This window comes from Euprymna scolopes, chromosome 17 (assembly GCF_053919585.1).
Source record: "Euprymna scolopes isolate OS-2025 chromosome 17, ASM5391958v1, whole genome shotgun sequence".
Lineage (NCBI taxonomy): Eukaryota > Metazoa > Mollusca > Cephalopoda > Sepiida > Sepiolidae > Euprymna > Euprymna scolopes.
The window spans coordinates 15,745,552-15,767,021 of record NC_136498.1 but is presented as its reverse complement, the minus strand read 5'-3'; the positions used below and the strand labels follow the sequence as shown (position 1 = coordinate 15,767,021).

Sequence of the window (21,470 nt, the reverse complement as noted above, 5' to 3'; positions counted from 1 at the left end):
TCTCTGAGTCTGGAAGTAGATCTTGGTTTAGCTTAGGAAATTGATTTCGGTTTTTGTTCATTATTTTCTTGTCTTTTTCGATTTTATTTATTTTTTTAAAAATATATTTTCTGTATTGTTATCAGTTTCCATAACTTCTAATATTTGGAAACTATTTTGTGAGTTTATTGTTTGAGTTTTTTTTGTTTTCTAGAGTGTTCGTTATTTATTGTTTTATTATTTTACTAGCGGGGGTGCCCGGCGTTGCTCGGGAAGACGGAAAAAAGAAAAAAAAGTGTGACACGTTACCACAACGCTAAGCGGGCTGAGAAGTGAGAATGGTTGAAATTAAACGATTAAAAATTCTGCATGAGTACCATTCTTTTTAATTTTGTCTTTTGTTCAATTTTTTGAGTGGGCTATCAGCGATTGCAAACTAACATTTAACCAAAATGCAAAAAATTCAACAATTAAATAATTTCAATAAGTGTTCAGTAAATCAATCTCCCAAGGGAAGGACAAAACCAAATTATTGCCAGTATGTATGGGAGAGGTTCTATTCCCCCCCCCTCAATATTTTAAGCAGATTTGATACTCAGCTACCAGATTTTTATGGGTCGCTCGGTTTCTAATATAACGTAAGTAGATCTAGGTGATTATAACTTATGATAAAACTTGCAGAATATGCGCGGTTTTACGGTTGTTGTAAAAAATGGAACAGAAACTTAAATTTCGCTCCGTTTTAATCTTTTTTTTTTAAATTGTGCCCCCCCCCCGAACGAATATAATCAAAAGAATAACATTCAACAATTGTACTTTATATATATATATAAAACACGAAATATTTTTTTTTTTTTTAATTATTAACGAAAGGGAAATGATTCCATTTTTAAACAAAAAAAAAAAAATAAAAAAATAAAAAATAAAAAAAAATTCAGTTTGGTATATCTTTTTGCTACTTTTTTACATAAGTCCAACTTACTGTTCACATTGGAAATGTCAACATTTACAGATTGTCGGATACGTTTACAACGAATAAACAATCCAATCTACCCATGTTAAGAACGGCTCCCGGAATAGACACCCCCAACCTCCCCATGTTAAGAACGGCTTTCAGAATAGACACCCCTAACCTTGTTAGCATACCCGAAAACCTATAAAAGTTGATATGACGAATGTGTGAATGATGAGTTAGACGTAATGTAAAAATATATCAAATTTAAAGGGGAACAAAATTTAAATTTCCGTTCCATTTTTACAACAACTGTAAAGCAGAGCATTCACAACAAATTTGGTAGGATCGAACCCAAAGCCCTGAGGCGAAGTTTGAAAATAAAATCGGCCAGCCAGAATGAGTTACTGAACCAAATTGACAGGTGCGCGTCTGGAAGTCGTCAAGCGTTACGACAACGACGACGACAACGTCAATGACCAGTTTTGTTTGTTATAAGCGAAGTAAAAAAAAGAAAACGTTTTAATTAAGGGGGGGTAGTCAAAACATCGAAGAAAAAAAAAAAAAAAACACAAAAACGAACGATGAAAACAGAAAAACAAACACGTGAAAAATGGCTTAAATAAGCCTGTTTCGATATTAAAATTTAAAAAAATCGATGGGTACCCGAGTGTTTTTGGGTGTGTGGTCGGGGGTGGATAAGCGAAGTAAAAAAAAAAAAAAAAAAAAAAAAAAAAAACGATCGTTACGTGAAAAATGGCTTAAATAACACTGGTTCAATATGTAATTTTAAAAAAATCGAAAAAAGAAAAAAAAAGAAAAGAAAAAGACATCTCACACCATGATTCGAACCCAAAACATTTGATAATGAACCAACACGCTAATCAACTGACCTAACGCAACGTACATGAAATTTAGTCAGTTTTTTTTTCAACTATTTAAAGTAAATCAGGTCATGACGTCATCTGACGCATGCGTAGAACGTCACGAGAAGACCGTTTTTGAAGACTCTGCATTTGTATTCGTGGAACTTATCTATTTTAAGTAAGTTTTAGGCATCTTTCTGGTTGGTGACTATTAAGAGGTTTATTTTTATTTTTTTTTTAAATTGTTTTAGGAGTGTTTCTGTTTAGTATTTTTTCTATTTTTTCCCTAGTAATTCAATAATCAGGAATCTTGGAAAATGTTTTTCTTTTATGGATGGTAAGGCTTTTTCGCTATTTATTTTCTTGTCTTCTGAGCTTGAGAGATAAGAGATATCTGAATAGTTTCTTTTCTGGTATTTAGCGCCTAAAAGGCAGTAGTTTTTATTTTGTTTTTTCATAAATAATTTATTCATTTTCATCAATCATACCCTTGGAGTCGATAATTGGGACATGACAATGAGGAAACCCATTCGCTTTGCTTATGTTCCCAACATGAATGACATACTCTTTTGGTCAGTAAAATCTCAAGCACTTTCTGTTGACTAAATTATTTAAAATTAATGTTTTAGCCAAAAGCAGTTGTGAAGCGTTTTGGTCTTACCAATTAATTGACACTTAGCCATCTCCTGCCATTATATATCTGGAGATAATGTTAAGTAGGTGGGAGATAAGTATTTTGTTAAGTTTGGGGTGGATTATATATAATGGGGCTTGACATGATCAACTGATTGCTCAGTACAACTAGAGTACAGGGAGGATCAGGTGCTAGTGTAACTGTAAGGATTACAAGAGGATGGAGTAAATTCAAGAAACTCATTAACAACCTAAACGTTTCTAAGAGAAGAGTTTATCAGGCATGTGTATGCAGTGTGATGATGTATGGAAGTGAAACCTAAGCAGTGAGAGTTGAGGACATGCGTTGCATGGGGAGAAATGATGTGAGAATGATATGATGGCTGTGTAACGCGAGTCTTAAAAGTCAGGTTCCTGGGCAATATAGGAAGATTTAGATGGTATGGTCATGTTAAAAGAATTGCTTAAAGTTCTTTGGTTAGTAGATGCAGAACAGTTGAGTTAGCAGGTTCAGTTCACAGAAGAAAGCCAAGGAAAACAGGAAATATTGATAAGAATGGACTTGAGAAAGCGAGATAAATAAAGATCTGATCATGTCCAACACACGCCAGCATGTAAAACAGACCTTAAACTGAATACGATAATACTGGACCAGCTGCAAGTTCCACCAGAATTAGAATAATAAAGTCTGTCACTGCTACTATTGGCAACAAGTCTATCAGGTATGCGTATGCAATGTGATGCTGTATGGAAATGAAATCGGACTTGTTTTTAGACAGAAATAAAACTCAGATCACCGACTTGAGCAATAATGTATTGGCAAATTTAATGCCTTTTCTAGTTTTTTTTTGTTGGTTTTTTTATTACAATTTTCTTCCTTTGAAGATTGTAATGTTGGGTATGGGGCAGCCAAACCAGCTGCCAACATTGCCCCGCTTTTTATTAAAACCAGCCGAGCGCTCTTTTTAGTAACCTGATTGTTCCCTTAAGTGCAATTGTCTGGATCTCTTTTGCACTTGGTTCACCAGGAATATTAGTTAGGTAGGACCCCAGGTTCTTCTTCATAAGCCCTGTGGCACCTATAATAACTGGTATGATTGATATCTCCCTAAGATTCCAGTTTCTTTTCATATACATGAGACCTTGATATTTTGTCTGTTTCTCCCTTTCAGCTCTGTTCAGAGCATCATTAGGGACACTCACTTCAACCAAGGTTGCCACTCTCTCTGACTTATTCCATATAACTATGTCAGGTTTGAGAGCAGCATTTTCAAAGTAGGTGGCTGTAGGGATCACATGGTCGTTGCCTCATAATAAATCTAATGCACTTCATACAATTGATGTATGTTACTACACCCATAGTGTTCCTCATCCTTTGACAATTATCCTTTTTTCGTTTTTAAAACTTTTTAACATTAAACAAGTCGTATTGCCTCTGGGAAGTAAAGGGCTACTATTTGGGATCATGTCTAAAGGGTTGTGGGGAGCCGAGTAGCAAGATATTTGTTCACCTTACATTTAAACTTCTATGTGTCAATACAGTCAGGGAAACAGGAAATAGAGAGAGAATCCTAAAGTCTAGCAGTCTAAAGAAACTATTAGTGTAGAAGGCTTTCCTGTATCTAGAGACCTGTGAATCAGAAAGATAATGCCGGATGCAGTCGAAACTCCAGGAACAATTAAGTTGGGAAAAATAGGGATAATCATCTATGGTCCATTTCACACAGGTGTACCAGGGCCACTTTAACCCAATAAACCAAACGATGCCACAATAACCCCAATCATCACATCAATTATCAATTGCACCAAATTGTTAGAAGTTAAGATAATGTTTCAATGGTAGCCATCTAAAGCTAAAAACTTCAATATAATCAAAATAATGGTATTTTTTACGACCTACTCCAGTGTAGTATAAACACCCCTAACCTCTCCCATGGTAAGAACGGCTTTCGAGATTGGGGGTGTTTATTCCAAAAGCCGTACTTAAGATTGAGAGGTCAGGAGTGTTTATACTACGCTGGCTGGTCGTAAAAAAAAAAAAAAAAATTATATTAAAGTTAGTTCGAGAAAAAGTGGAAAAATGCAATCCTCTATCTGTATAAGAGCCAAATACCGTGACCATCGTCATAGCCACGCAAATACACACTAAAATGAAGTACCGTTGTGGCGTTGTGCCACAGCTGGGTAGGAGTTGCTGTGTACCCTATCCAGCCTTGATAAAACCGGCTTCGAAACCTACGTGATGCTATTTTCTCTTCACTGCAACCGCTTTCTTACAGAAAAGACGTCGCGAACCTGTCTCTGCTTCTGTCGTTATTTTCATAGTAAGTGCTCGACTGAACTCCAATCTATGGCCCTCTTCGCCAAAACTTTCACAAAAAAACACTCAACTAACTACAACCACTATAAACGATTACCCCACTATCTGTACCTAAATCTAAACGCAGATTCCATGAAAAAAACTTCTTTCCCAGAACTGCCCATCTGTGGAACTTGGAACACTGTTCTGCTGTCCTGCTTCCCAGTTCAATACAACATGGTAGCATTCAAATCCAATGTAAACAAGTTCTTGTTGAGCCGTGCTCATAAATAAATTCTACCCAATTTACACCATTAACGATTACTACACTACACTACCACCTTACATTCATTAACCCTTATCCTCGAGTGGCCCGAGGGCCTTGAAGTGGTAACTCCCAAATAAAAAAAAAATAGGGGTGTTGTATTACAACACACAGAGTATGAAAAAGTGGTCAAAAAATAAAAAAATATATATCAAATAAATTTGTTATCAAAAGCAAGTTACTCTTCTACTTATCTGGAAAAGTTTTTAGTGGTTTCACTCCCTTTTAAAACGTTTAATCGGTTCGAAAATCAGTTTATCACTAGATGCGAACAAGAGAAATGGCGGCGAGCTAACTTAAATACATGAAGTTTGGAAAAATGATTTAAAACTAAAACAATTATACAAAACATTGTTAACTCATCAGATATATATATAAACGTGATATACATTCGGATATGTAATTTTTACGAAAAATTGTGGATTATGGCATTTTCCCTAGAAGATTGCGATGTGAACACCTTGAAGATTGCGACTATCTCACTTTTCGCCGCTGTAAAAACACAGTTCTACTCCATGCATTTTTGTAAATTTTGGATATATTACTATTTTCTACATAAGTACTGTTTTGTCTTGAAACCACATATTTAAAATCGATCTGTCGACTATCTTTAACCACCCTAATTATTTGGTATTATTATACAAACACCGTGACAGCGTTAGGGTTAGGGTTTAGGGTTAGTGTTAGGGTTAGGGTTAGGGGTTAGGGTTAATTCGCTGTCACGGTGTTTGTATAGTTTTACCAATTATTTTTCTTTATTTTTAGTGCGCGATTATTTATATCGGTTTAAAAGTTTAAAAAGTAAATTGTTTTGGTACAGGAGAAACAGTTCACTGATTGCTACCCACGGCCACAAATTCTAAATACGGAAATGTCAGAGAGAAAATTCAATATCGCTAACTTTTTTTCATATTTTATTTTGACATTTAGCGTAATTAAAATGGGGAAATAATTTTTTTTTTTTTTAAATAATCTAACTTGTTTAAGTTCCGCTTCCTCAGTTGTCATGAAGTGGTTTCATTTTTTTTTTCAAAAGAAAAAAATTTGAAAAAAAAAAAAAAAAAAAATTGTGCAAAGTAAACAATGAAATCTTCATTGTAATTTTTGTGATCGATCGTTAAAATCAAAACAAAAATAGAAATTACCAAATCTCAAACGAATTTAGATTAAAGTTGTTTTATTTTGTTTTTGTTTAAAAACATTACTTGATGCTTGTGAGATCCAAATTGGCGGAAGCAAAGAAGAAAGGATCATTTCGCGCCATAAAAACAACAACAAGTGGGTTAAGGATTGTAAGAGTGCAGATGTGAAATAAAAAAATAGAAAAAAAAAAACGGGAAACAGAATGGGGTGATGGGTGAAAACTAAAAAGAGGGGCAAACAAAAAAACAAATAAAACAACCGGTAACTGATTCGTATAATACAATTATACATTGAAATGATAAATTATAACTAGTAACTACGTTTACAGGTCGTTTAGCAGAGAATATTTGTACTTTTTTTTTTATTTCATATTTTTTTAAATTGTTTAAAAATAAAATTTAATTATGACTCTTTAATTAAGTCAAAATATAAGATTGATATTTGTGCAGTTTACGGATCCTGCAAGATAGGATTTTCAAGTTAATTCATTTTTTTACGGCATCTTTGTTTAGATGAAAGTACAAAATAGTTAAAGCATCCCGCCAGCCGCCACATGTTAAGAATGTGTTTCTAAATAACATTAGGATGTCAGCAGGGCCCGTACTACTTTATTCCTTTCAAAATTAGAAACGTCAAGTCAGACTTTTTCGTAAATATGAACAAAGAATCAACCATGTTTACAAAGAAGCTAAAATGCATTCTGGTAGATTTAATTTCGCAATTGTATTAAATTTGAATTAGATTTTTAATAAGTTAAATTTTAGTAAATTTACGGGTTTTTCTTCTTTTTTTACTTCAATAAACAATCGATCAATAGTAAAAAAAAAAAAAAAAAAATTGTCATAAGTCATACAGAGGTGAGTAAAGCAAAGTAGTAAAGCACGAGAAATGGTCATTATTTTTGGTGCTTCTACAAAATTTGAACCAAATGAGTTTATGATACTGTGATGATCTTTTTCCCCCCCCCCCCAAGTAAACTTAGATTGGGGTTAAAAAAAAAAAAAAAAAAATAGTGCTAGTGCAGAGAGTGATCCGCGCTATTTTTTTAAAAATCGTCCAAGTTTAATATATTTTTTATTCAATTGTAAGGTTGAAGTATAAAATAGGTACAAAACACCCTCCCCTCCCTATGTTAAGAATGGCTTTTTAAATAATAACGTTATTATTTACGTCCGGCACTCTCTGCACTAGTACCAAAAAAATAATAATTTCGCTCAAATTTTGTAGAAGTACATATTAATAATAATTAATATTATTATTATCGACATGGAGACTATTTAAAAGTAAATCAAAAGGATATAAAAAAAATACTTACAAGTTTACCGCGATAAAACAGTTGTTGCCGGTCAGGGTCGGCATCGAATTTTTCTTCGATTCGATCTCTTAACTCTTCAACTTTGGTCAGTTTGGACAAGTCTTCGATTTTGACAGTCTTTTTGCCGTCAAATGTCCGTACTTGGATCCACATGATTGATGGAGTTTATTCTTCTTCTTCTGCCTCTGTATGCCTTTTTTTTTTTCTTTTGTGGAAGTTAAGGAGAGGGAAAAAGAGAAGGAATTAAAGTTTTCGGTCCAAGTTTTTTTTTTTTTTCCTTTCTTATTTCAAAACAATCTTATTCTCCACAAATTTCACAATGATTATGTCGAGGTTTAGTATCCAATGAAAGTTTGATTAAAAAAAAAAGGAAAACACCAGGGTAATTGTTTAATAACGGTTGTTATAAAAATGGAGAAGGAAAGAAGGAAGCGATAAAAGAAGGCGACAGAAGAAAACAAGAACCTGCCTTCACACGTGGTGAAATGGCGGGAAATCCGAGTCACGCGAGAGCATGCGAGAAAATATGAGAGCTAGCTGCCGTAACACGAGGTTGGGCCTGTCTCACTTAGCTGTTTTACGAAAGGTAGACTGCCTCACTTAGTTACCTAAGTTTTTTCATTAAAAAATATTAGAAATTTTAGGAAACAGTGGAGTAGGAGTACCTTTCACACACACACACACACACACACACACACACACAAAAAATTAGGGAATTGTCTTTTGTTGCAATGGGAGAAGTGCGTTTTTATTTAGAGGAGGGATAAATTTCCTAGTGTCGGATCTAATTTTCTATTATGGACCAACGACCTAGTCTTTGTGTATGACATTTTCCAGATAGGTTGTATACTAGTAGTTTAGGGTACGGTGACAATCTTTTGCATAATGGCTATGTGTGGATCAAAACTAAAAAATAAATACTTAAATTTATTTTATTTTATTTTATTTATTTATCTTTTTTAAATTTTTTTACCTCACTGGACTTTAGAGTTATGGATGTCAGAAAAGGGGATGGACTTAATAGTGCTAATTTATTTATTTATTTATTTACTGTTATTCACCCCAAACAAAGCACAGTGCCACTTGGATGTAAGGGACTATTATTATGGACAAAATTTACAGAGAGAGATACTATGTAGGGAGTTGAGCAGTGCGATGTCTGTTCACATTAAACTTGAACTTCTGCATGTTAGTAGTTAGGGAAGCAGGGAACCAATAAGAAATCCAAAGTCTAGCAGTTTGAGGGGAGAAACTATTAAAGTAGAATTTCCAGCATCTAGGAATCTCTACAGTAAAGGTATTGTGTCTGGAAAATGGGTTGTCGGAATTGTTGCGGACCAGGATATAATACCCTAGCTCGCTACAACAAAATAATGAAACGAATGGAATTGAAGGAAACAAAGACTCAATTGATGGATAAGATAAACGTTGTTTATTTACTGTTGAAAGAATGTTTCAGATATAACATGTGTTCATGTCCGCGCGTGTGTAACCAATGTTCGTAGCGGGACTGGTGTTGTAGAAAGAAAAAGGAAATGTGTGTTCATCTCAAGTTCGGGTCACTATCGTTTGTTCGCGCGTGGGAAGAGAAAGGAGTATCGTAGTGAAAATGAGAATGATAGTCCAGCGTGTAGACAAAGACAAAGACAAAGAATGGAGAGTTGACGTCAGTTAGCAGTCAGCTACGCGAAGGTGTTCTCAGGGACCAGTAGTAGATAGAAAGAGAAAGAGTGAGAATAGGTACATACGGTCTGTTAGCTTTTTGTCCCCAGATAGTAGTAAGTGGACGTGACGCACGCGGTCTGTCCGTAGACCGACCAGCACAAAAGCTGGGCTGAAAAGAAGGAGCCGCTTGTTGCTCTCTCTTTTATACTCGTTTCCGGTGGTCTTTTGCGCATATGTGTATTTCCTTTGAAAGCGGAAGTGACGTTGTCCATATGTGCGTAGCAGATGTACCAGCTCAACAATACAGCCACACGTGTGTGAGTACGTGTGTGTACGTTAGCATGTGTGTATATACACGTGAATGTGAGTGTATGTAGTATGCGAACGTGAATATATGTACGTGTGTTGGCGTGGGCGCGTACGTTTGTGTGCGCGTATGTATGCGACAAGTAATATAGCTTGAAATGTGAATGTGTGTTTGTGTGAGACTGGGAAAGGCTCGCACAGAATCATGAAAAATAAACAAGCTCATTTTAGGTTAAATACTATTTATTACAGTCGAAACACAAATTATATTTACAGCACGATATATACTTGTTAGCGCAGGCGCCATCTTATCCATTCTCCGTGGAACTCTCTAGTCCTTTTCTTTTTATCTATATAAAAGCAATAACTCTTACTTCCTTTATCAGAGTTTTTTTTTTTTTTTTTTTTTTTTTACAAGGGTGTCACCACTTATCAAGGCCCAGAGGCCACTCGAGGATAAGGGTTAATAGGTATACATTAGTCATTGTGATTTTAGCATAGTAAACAGTGGGAATTTTGTAACTTGGATTACTTAGGGCGACGATTCAATTAGAACTTGTTCACATTGGACTTTTTCTTTTTTTTTTTTTTCATAGATATCAACTCATTATCAAGGCCAAGAGGCCACTCAAGGATAAGGGTTAAAGAGTGTACAGTAGAAATTGGACAATATAATAATCATTAGTAATGAAAATTTGGTAAATTTGATAACTTATATGGAACGGCTCATCAAGAACTTATTTACGTTAGACTTGAAGACAACCATATTGTAGTCAGCCGGAAAGCAGGAAAATGGAAGACAATTCCACAGGCGTGCAGTTCTAATAAAAAAGCTTTGTTCATGGAATCTACGTTTAGTTTTAGGCACAGATAAAGAGTGGGGGGAAATTTTGATAGTGTTTACAGCTAGACGAGTGTTTCTTGTGAAAGTTTGGCGAGGGGGGACCATAGATTGAAGCTCAGTCGAACACTTTCCATGAAAATAACGATACATCAGAGACAAACTCGCAACATCTCTTCTGTGAGATAGAGGTTGCAAGGAAGAGAAAAGGACATCTCCTACGAGGCTACGAAGTCTATTTTAACAGTAGGGGATGGACTTTGCTGTTTGTTTGGTTTGTCGAGCATATTTACGTCAAGGAGGTACAAGTGTTACAAGTTCGTCAGAGCACATTCTATTAAAATACTTGCAAAACAGGCAAAGGGATGCAACATTTTGGTTGGAGTTTAGTTGATAGTTCAGGCCTCATTAGGTTGCAGCCTACTTTTAGGTTCTGTCTAAAAGAGAGAGAGACTAGTAGCAGATACACCAGCTCAACAATACAGCCAACAATACTCCAGGCATGGGCAAATGGTGGTTTTGTAGAGATATAGGATATTCTCAGGTGCAAGTAATTTTCTAGCATGGTAAAGAGAGTTAATCTTCTTTGCAGTGGTCTTGGCAATATCTTCAATGTATTTGTGTCAATTCATGTCGCCTGTGAATGTTAAGTTGAGGATTTAAATGAACTTGATAAATATATAATAATATGATAAATATATAATAATATGATAAATATATAATAATATGATAAATAGTAATTAAGAATAGGTACAACGTATAAGGGTAAATGAGAGGGGTAGTAATCTATAATATAAATCTGTTATATGGAGATAGGTAACCAACCCAGAACATTCTACATAAGGAACCGAGTCACCGGATTTCACCGGACCCTTGTAAAACAGAGACTTCCCCCTGAACATTAACACACTGTATTTGTCTCTATGTAAATATGTAAATAAACTTCTCTTTCAGTATTCAAACCACAGTGTATATTTATTTATTCCTTTCACGGAATACTTTATCTTCAATTGTCCAAATAATAGGCCACCTTAGGACATATCAAATTGGCGACGGAGACGAGATGCGAACTCAGTAAAAAAAAAAAAGAAAAAAAGTGAGCGCAAAAAAAAAAAAAAGAAGAAAATAAGAGGATTCGGGTATGTGCCGATTTTTTTACAGGCCTCAATGACTGTCTTATGGATCATAGCTATCCACTTCCATCTCCTGAAGACATTTTTACAAAGCTGAATGGAAGGAAAATTTTCTTCAAAATTGATTTATCTGAGGCTTACCTTCAGGTAAAAGTCAGTGAAGAATGTTCGAAGTATTTGTGTATCAATACCCATTTAGGATTCTTCAGACTCAAAAGACTCCCTTTTGGTTTGAAAGTAGCTCCAGCGTTATTTCAGCAAATAATGGACACAATGCTTGCCGATTTAGGTTTTGCAATCACATATTTGGATGACATTCTTGTAAAGAGTAGAAATGTGACCTAATTGACCTAAGGCAGCGTTTTGCTCCCTATTCGGGAGGTTCAAACTTCCCAGGGACCTGAAGGAGACCGCATAACTATGCTAAGATTACTTTCATAGATCCTGGGCGACAGCGGATATTCCAAAACTTGAAATTGATATATATTTTAATTCATTGTCAAAATAGATATATTTTGCTTTATTGTTTGAAAATCAGAGATATATTTGTTATTCGAAAAATGGACGGCACGAAATATTAGAACAATGGCGTTGACATTGTCTGGCCTGGCGAACTCAGTACCAAGGGTTCTGAATGACGGGGTTTGACCTTTGAGGTTATGAGAATTAAATGTTGATTTTGGTCCCAGACTGCAAAGCTAGTGATATGGCTGAATTGCACACCTGTAAAATTTGGGGGTTCCCCAAATGCATGGCGTAATTTGATTGGCATACACACCCCACTATATAATGCTAGTGTTGTGCGAAATTAGTCAGATTCCAGGCAAATTGACGCAAAATCTCGAAATAACAACACTGTTCCCTGAAGACATGACCAGCACCCCCTCCTCCAACCCACCTGAGTGCCGTCTCGAAAGAGAAGAGAGATTTGAGACTTTGAAAAATGTGCTAAGAACTGAAATAATATATTGTAAAAAGACTGTATGTAAATATTTTTGTGAAATTAACTCTAGTAGAATAGAATTTCAGGTGTCTGTTTTTCTTTCTTGCCTGCGTGAGCTTTGCTATTCGTTTTCAGCATACCAGGAATCTGATGTGACTGCCTCATGGAACCAGACATCACGAGCCGAAGTTTTCGAAGACAATCAGGGGTCCTTGCTTGACGTCCCAAGAGAGGTGGGCCACAGAAATGTGCAGGAACATAAGGAGCATATCAAAACTTTTCCAAAGAATTTAGGAATTTGGTTTCAAATTGAGTGCCGAAAAATGTGAATTTTTTTAAAACAGATAAAATATCTGTGTCAAATCATTGATAGCTAAGGCAGAAGACCGGATTCTCAGAGAACAGAAGCCATTGAGAGGATGCCAGTACCTAGCAATGTTGCCCAGTTACAATCTTTTTTGGGTTTAGCACAACATTATGCTATCTATATCCCAAAAATGCATAAGTTGAGAGCACCATTGAACGAATTATTAAAAAAAGGACGAAAGTGGATTTGGTCAAAGGAGTGCCAAAGTGCATTTGAAGAGATTAAGAAATGCCTGCTATCTGATTTAGCACTGGCACACTTCGATCCACAGAAGGAATTGATTGTGGCATCAGATGCAAGTGATTATGGTATAGGAGCAGTACTTCTCCATAGACTGGAAGACGGTCAACGAAGCCAATAGTTCATGCTTCCAGATCACTTTTGCCTGAAACTATTCTCAAATTGAAAAAGAAAGTTTAGCAATAATTTTTGCAATAAAAAAATTCCATAGATTTATTTTGGGCAGGATTTTTACGTTGTAGACTGACCACGGGTCCTTGTTGACTATTTTTGGATCTAAAAAAGGCATACCCACTCACACTGCAAACAATGCAAACGATGGGGCATAATTCTGTTGAATTATAATTTTAAAATGGAGTACATTTCATCCAAAAATATTGGACATGCAGATGGACTGTCCAGATTGATTCAAAAGTGTGCAGAACCTTTAGAGGACACAGTGATAGTTGCATTAAGAGAGGAAAAAGAACTCTCTGGACTGCTGTACAACACGATTCGAGAGTTACCAGTGACTCTGGACGACATCAATAAGGCAGCAGAAACAGATGAATTCATTGTAAGAACGAAAAATCAGGTGCAGCTAAATGACAAGTCAAAGAAAGACTCCAAAATGCTGCCATTTTCGATTTGCTCACAGATTTTATTGTATGCAGACAGAGTCGTCATACCGACCACACTGCAAAAGAGAATGCTAAAAGAATTCCATAGCCATCATCCAGGCATGTCCAGAATGAAGGCCTTGATGCGCGGATATACATATTGGCCTAATATGGATCGGAACATCAAGAAAATGGTAAGAGAGTGTCGAGGGTGCCAGCAAAGGCACCACCTGTACAGATACAACCGTGGCCAAAGACGGATGCACCATGGATGCAGTTACACATTGACTATGCAGGTCCGTTGAATGGACATTACTTTTTAGTGGTTGTTGACAGCTTTACAAAATGGCCGGAAGTGCTTAAGTGTAAACATCTGACATCGACTAGTACTATAGATGCATTAAAACATCTCTTCAGTTGCCTGTTTGTTTAAATGTATGTATGTATGTATGTATGTATCTCTGCCTAAAACTTTCGACAGAGGCGACAGATTTTCACGAAATCAGTATCATTTTGAAGCTCGACTCTTCAGACGACAAATATCGAAAAATTGGACAAAAACATTAATTCCTTCATCCTCACTTGGCCAGTTTTCTACAGGGAGGGGTCGCTTTTTTTGCTGATATTTTTGAAAGTCATCCCCTCTTTTCGATTATCTAGCCTTAATTTAAACCTGCATCACTTCCAGTTTGGCGATGGGCACAACAGCAAACACGTCACGTTTTTTTTTATGTTCTTTTCATCCTTTGCGGTACGGGTTTGAGCCTACCTGCCTATTACCACTTTTTTTTTTTTGCTTGTTTCAAAAACGGAATGTGTTCATAAAAAAGTATTTACTTACACATGGAAAAGGCGCTTGCTTTTTTTTAGACTGACATTTGTTTTTTTGTTTTTTTTGTGTACTGACATGTGCAACGAGTTGCTTGGACAGTGAAGTGAATTGTTCGTTTGGAAGGAAAATTTTGTTCGTGTTGACATGAGTCTTCACAAATGAGTCTGTGGTAGTGTGTGTACACTGTCTGTATGGGCGCTTGTTGTGCATTCGTTCATGTTGAACGGTGAGTGTCCAGTTGCCGGCTGTCAACGAAACTTCCAGTTGTGAGTTTATCAGTGTGCGTGGTGCATCTCAACTCGTATTGTTGATTCAACTTCTTCCTATGTGCTGATAGGGATGTCCTGTAATTGTTTCTTTGTTGTTGCATCGGGAGAGAATGTGTATAGGCCTATGTGATTTTGCTCCTCGCATTTGTTGCAAGGTAATATCAGGAAACGGTGAAAAATATTTGTCGCGCTCGAATTTTTCTTTATATTCAGTATGAAGTCGACAGCTCCGTGTTTATTTATCTTAGCCGAGTCTGACGAGGGGTTTCGTCATTGTTGTTCATCCGCTGCTGGAGAAATTCTCTTTTTCCTCGCCATCTGTATACCCAACATTGCTTGTTTTTAGTCAAATAACAGGGTGATGTGCCGGTTGTTTGAAAAGGAAAAAGAGTTCTGGAAAAACGAGGTCCCTTAGCGCGAAGAGGAAAAAGGGGGGGGGGGGTCAATGCCATTGTTGCTTGTTGAGATTCTTGTCAGTAGTAGTTTACTTGTTTTTCTTTGTTGAAAAATTCGTTTTTTTGTTTATCAAATAAAACGTGCGTCTCGCTCAAAACAATTCATTTTAAAAAAAATAGGGTCACCATGTGTGTTTGTTTCACGTCAGTCGGTTGCCAGTCTGTTGCGGGGCTTGTGGTATAGAAGGAAATGCGTGTTCATCTCACGCTCGGGTCACCAATTTGTAATGGACTGGTGGATATATTTTATATATCCCCCAGTCGTACAAAATAGGAAAAATGAATTGAATTGAGAAAGGAACGAACAACGCGTTTATTGAAATAAACGAACTAGAATTTATTTCATGAAGAAACAAATAAAAGAAAAGGTACAGCATGTGTTTAGTTTGGCGTGTGTCTCTCGCTGTTAGCTGGCGAGAAGGAAAGTCTATTGTTGTAGAGAGAGAGAGAGAGAGAGAGAGAGAGAGAAAGAGAGAGAGCGAGAAAGTCAATCCAGGCCATGGAGATAGAAAGTGTGTAAGGTGTACGTACTGTCTGTTGGCTCTTGCCACACACATAGTAGCAGGTGATGTGAGACACGCGGGCGCGCACCCCGCAGGGAGCAATTGGTCTGTCGACCGCCCAGGTCGGGAGCTGAATCAAAAAGAAGGAAACATAAAGGTTTACTTCATAAGATCGCTAGCTATGGTATAGCTGGAAATGTCTTCTCAATTATTAAATCATTTCTTTCTGATAGGTTCATAAGAGTAGTAGTTGAGGAGCAAAAATCAGAAGCTCACAGTATTAATGTTGGTGTCCCTCAGGGGTCCATCCTGGGCCAAACTCTTTTCCTGATCTACATTAATGATCTTCCAAATCACATCCTTACATCATTTGTAGACATTTATGCTGACGACACTACCATTTATGGTAGCACATCTAAGACAGTAAACGACCAAGTTCTCTCCGATTCTCTCTCCTCTGATCTTGAGCACGTAGTACAATGGGGAAAGGAGTGGCTGGTTACTTTTAATGCATCTAAAAACCAAGCTTCTCTCTTTACATTATCAACATTCTGATCCACATCTGGCATCAATTGAAATGAATGGCTCTCGTCTTCAGGAGGCCTCAAGTTTTGACAAGCTTCTGGGCTTGACCATTACTCCTGATCTTAAATGGAACACGTACATCAAATCTGTTGTGAAGGCCGCTGGAAAAATGGTGGGATCTTTCTATCGATCCGGTAGATATCTCACTGCTGATGCAATTCTCTATCTATATAAGAGCCAGGTACGTCCAAGAATGGAATACTGTTGCCACATCTGGGCAGGAGCTGCTAGAAAGGACTTGTCCTGCCTTGATAGAGTTCAAAATAGACTTCGTAGCCTCGTAGGAGATGTCCTTTTCTCTTCCCTGCAACCTCTATCTCATAGAAGAGAAGTTGCGAGTTTGTCTCTGATGTATCGTTATTTTCATGGAAAGTGTTCGACTGAGCTTCAGTCTATGGTCCCCCCTCGCCAAACTTTCACAAGAAACACTCGTCTAGCTGTAAACACTATCAATAATTCCCCCCACTCTTTATCTGTGCCTAAACCTAAACGTAGATTCCATGAACAAATCTTCTTTCTTAGAACTGCACACCTGTGGAATTGTCTTCTGCTTTCCTGCTTTCCTGCTGACTACAATATGGTTGTTTTCAAGTCTAATGTAAATAAGTTCTTGATGAGCCGTTCCATATAAGTTATCAAATTTACCAAATTTTCATTATTAATGATTACTATATTGTCCAATTTCTACTGTACACTCTTTGACCCTTATCCTTAAGTGGCCTCTTTCTCTTGGCCTTGATAATGTGGTGATGCCTGTGTAAAAAAAAAAAACAGCTCAGGTCTCTTGCTTTTGTAGTTGTTTCCGGTGGTCTTTTGCGCATGTGTGGATTTCCTTTAAAGGGAAGTGACGTTGTCCATGTGTGTGTACGTTAGTGTGTACGTTAGTGTGTGTGTGTATGCACGTGAATGTGAGTGTATGTATGTGCGCGCGTATGTTTGTGTGCGCGTATGTGCATGACAAGAACAGTGGCTTGAGATGTGAATGCATGTTTTTGTGTGAGACTAGAAAGGGCTTGCACAAATTTAGTCAGAAGTGATTTATTTAAAAGAAGATATTGAAGGAAGAAGACTGAAAAGAAAGACTTTTGAAGACAATTTATTAAAGACAAGTTAATTGAATTTTTTGGTGCTTCTACACTATCAGCACCAAATTTTGTAGTCAATAAATGGAATATTCAGATAAAAAACAATGGTTTCTACTGATTTTTTTTGTCAATTCTACTAAATTACAATGTTAGCTTCCAAATTATGCAGTCGAAATTACCTGAATATTACTGAATTATTAAAAAAAGACTTTAATTGTGTTAGCAGGTGAAAAATTGCAACCATCTTGTTTAAATCGAAACGGAAAATTACCTCCCTTTCGAACTCTCCTGTGTCTTACATAAGCAAATACGATCGTTGCCTTCGAATTCTATTTTTCTATTTCCTTTAATAAATAATTTTCGTAATTTTTGGATATAATCATCTTAAAAATACAAGGAATATGTAAATATCATTGTTTTCATGTGAAATTCAGTATTACGATTTCTGACATTTTGTTCTGATAGTGTAGAAGCGCCGAATTTTTATTGGATGTTGTTTGCTTTCAGTTTTTTTCTTCAAGTAAGACAGATATTGCTTTTATTTATTTTTTTTTCTATTGTCTTGAAGTATAAAAGCGTTATTGTTTTTCTTCATTTTGTTTGTATCGCTTAGGGTGATAATTCATTGAAAGAATTGTCTCTTATATAGAGATTCCCCCTTTTTATTTTTAATTTATTTTATGAGTTTCTTTGTTTTTAATTTGTTACTTAGGTTAATTTATGAAGCTAAAGTTATGGCTTTTATGTCTTTTTAATGATAAAATTGGACTTATTACTTCCTAGGTTTTGTTATTGTTTGTTTTTTTGTTATTTTCTATTTTTCTTTTCACTTATTGTTACCTAAAAACAAATTTTGGTAATGACCTCCAAATCTTGTGCATATTAGTGATGGGACGATTTCAATATTTTTCCTGATTCTGATACAATTACCGATTCTGTTTTAAATTCCCGATTTCGATATAATTACCAATTCCAATTATTTTAAAATCTCTAAATATTTATCTATAGATTTTTTTTAATTTTGGATTACTGTAAAAACCTATGTAATATGTGCATATATTTTCACGCATGTAAAAATACAATTTAAAAAATCGTTTTTAGCATTGGAAAATAGGCACAAATTTTTCTGAATTTGATATCAATTTCAATAGATTTTTATGATTCCAGATTTGGATACTGAATAATCGTCCCAACACTTGTTTGCATATGTATTTCTTAAATCAGCATCACTATTTAACAACACTTGTTGCCAGTGATTTTCTCTGCTTAAGCCCCCCCCCCCCCGCCTTTCCATTATGTCAGGGAATCTCTCTCTCTCTTTCTCTCTCTCTCTCTCATTACTATTCTTTGCTACTGAAAACCTACCACCCCTATAAGCCTAGTTAGTTTTGACAGTATCCCTTAGGGGTACTAGACCCATTTAAAGAATCACTCCCTTAATCCAACAGTATCTCCTTCTTAAATACCTGGGTTCATGAGATGACTAAAAAAAAATAATAAAGCTCATGAAAATGAACAGTTAGAAAATCATAGGGTAAGTTTGCCCCCTCCCCCCACACACACACAGACCTCTTAAACTTGTCACATGATATTACTAGCATCAGCCCCCCCCTTCGCCCCAAAAGGAGATAAGTATAATAAACTGGTTGACAGTAAATCCGTTACCAACAAAAGATGTTTCTTCCTTCCTTCTCTCCCTTTCTGATCTACTCAAGGCCTCTCCCTCTTACCCTTTCTTATGGCTCAGTCATTGGGGACAGCTAAGGTTTAAGAATGGGGACAGGACGAGGACGAGGAGGAGGGTTGCTGAAGTTGAGTACAACCGCTTTCCTACACTCTCCTACGCCAACTATTTCATGATGATATATAATTTAAAACAATAATATTTTTCAGTAAGGAGACCCGACGTTGCCTGTGATCGAATGAGGATCAATGAATGTTTCACACTTCCAATACTTTTATTGTCATCGAAATTGGTGAAAGTGTCCATTTTTTAATCAAATCGATTAATTACCTGCTCAAGTTGGGGGCTCACTGCAGTGCACTGATAGAAAGCTTCACATACCTTTCCGCAGTGACTTAGTCCACCATACATGGTAGTCTATATTGCACTGTAGAGAGAGAGAGATAAAAATTAACTCATAAAAAAAGAGAGAGATCAAAATTAACTTCATAAAATAAAAAATTTCATCTCCATTTGCTACCAGGCCGTACTAACATGTACTTAATGTAACCCTTGCTGAAATTCATACTAGTTAACATAATCTCTACTTACTGATACAGGGTCCCAACATACAACATTATTGGATAATTTATTAGTCCAAAAGTGTAAATTACTGACAAGGAAATAGATTTTGGAATTATTCTTAACTTATTTTTTATGAAAAATGGGGAAGTTCTTTGAAGCATCTTATGAAATTTGAAAATTTTACAAAAAATAAGCCATTCGTATGACACAATATTTTTTTATTTAATTTAAAAATTTATACTTCTTTCTTATATTTTTCCACACCAAATTGTATCTTCAGAAATGTGAGGTGTTTCGTATTAGTAATATACTTTATTTTTGTTACAAATTTTTGTCATGTCTGTCATGTGTTGTCATCTCGAACAAAATAATATTTTACCTAACCTAGGACGTGAATTACACAAATTATGTATGAAATAATATAAAATAACATATGCATCAAGTGTGCTTAAAAGCCAAATCACAACATAATATTAGGAAAATTAACAAATATTTTACCTGTTTGAAATTTATCACAAATATATTTCAGATGTAGCCTCCACCTTCAGTGTGTTGTTTTTTTTTTTTTTATTACATTTTCACCCCAAACAAGGCACATTGCCACTTTGTTGTAGGGGGCTATTATCAGGGACATAAGCATCAGGGGTACTGAGTAGGAAGTTGGTCAGCAAGATGTCGGTTCACGTTGCACTTGAACTTCTGCATGTCAGTACAGTCGGGGAGGCAGGTACCCGGAAGGGAATTCCAAAGTCTAGTTGTTCTGAGGAAGAAACTACTGGAGTAGAAGGCTCTCTTGCATCTAGGGATCTCTACTTTGAAGGGGTGGGATTTAGCTGCTTGTCAGGTATTTACGTCGAAGGGGCACAAGTGCTTGCAGTTCGTCAGAGCATTCACCGTTAAAGTACTTGTAGAACAGGCAGACGGATGCAACATTTCGTCGATGTGACAGAGGCTGAGGTTTAGCTGACAGTTCAGAACCTATAAAATTGGCGACTCTTTTGAACCTTGTCTAGGAGCGAGAGACTAGTGGCAGATGCACCAGCCCAAATATGACAACAATACTCCATACATGGGCGAATGGTGGCCTTATAGAGGTATAGGATACTTTCAGGTGTTAATAGCTTTCTAGCACGGTAGAGAGAACCCACCTTCCTTGCAGAAGTCCTGGCAATGTTCTCAATGTAATTTTTCCTTTTCTTCTTCCTTGCTATGTTGTAAAGTTTGAGAAAGAAGTCTGTTTGTAAGGAGCTGCACGTTGTATTTGGCGGTTATATTTTGAAATGTTTGAACTGTGCGTAGAAATAATTTTAACACCCGTAGGACATATGATTAACAGCACAAATATTAAATAATTTTACAATTCCTAGGACGGATAATGTATAACACATATATTAAATAATTTTACAATTCCTAGGACGGATAATGTACAACACATATATTAAATAATTTTACAATTCCTAGGACGGATAATGTACAACACATATATTAAATAATTTTATAATTCCTAGGACGGATAATGTACAACACATATATTAAATAATTTTACAATTCCTAGGACGGATAATGTACAACACATATATTAAATAATTTTACAATTCCTAGGACGGATAATGTACAACACATATATTAAATAATTTTACAATTCCTAGGACGGATAATGTACAACACATATATTAAATAATTTTATAATTCCTAGGACGGATAATGTACAACACATATATTAAATAATTTTACAATTCCTAGGACGGATAATGTACAACACATATATTAAATAATTTTACAATTCCTAGGACGGATAATGTACAACACATATATTAAATAATTTTACAATTCCTAGGACGGATAATGTACAACACATATATTAAATAATTTTACAATTCCTAGGAC

The 21,470-nt window shown here is 35.9% G+C and overlaps 2 protein-coding genes across 2 annotated transcripts in view; one reads left to right on the top strand and one right to left on the bottom strand.

The window, feature by feature from the left end:
• The window catches only part of LOC145296686 (E3 ubiquitin-protein ligase UHRF1-like), an 84,755-nt gene extending 76,732 nt beyond the window's left edge, over positions 1–8,023 (bottom strand). Inside the window, exon 1 of the mRNA XM_080142641.1 lies at positions 7,513–8,023. Coding sequence (XP_079998767.1) covers positions 7,513–7,665 — 153 coding nt within the window. The 5' untranslated portion in view covers positions 7,666–8,023. The remainder of the gene's footprint in view (positions 1–7,512) is intronic.
• The window catches only part of LOC145296687 (leucine-rich repeat-containing protein 34-like), a 272,980-nt gene that overhangs the window by 112,435 nt on the left and 139,075 nt on the right, over positions 1–21,470 (top strand). The gene's annotated exons all lie outside the window — the stretch shown is intronic.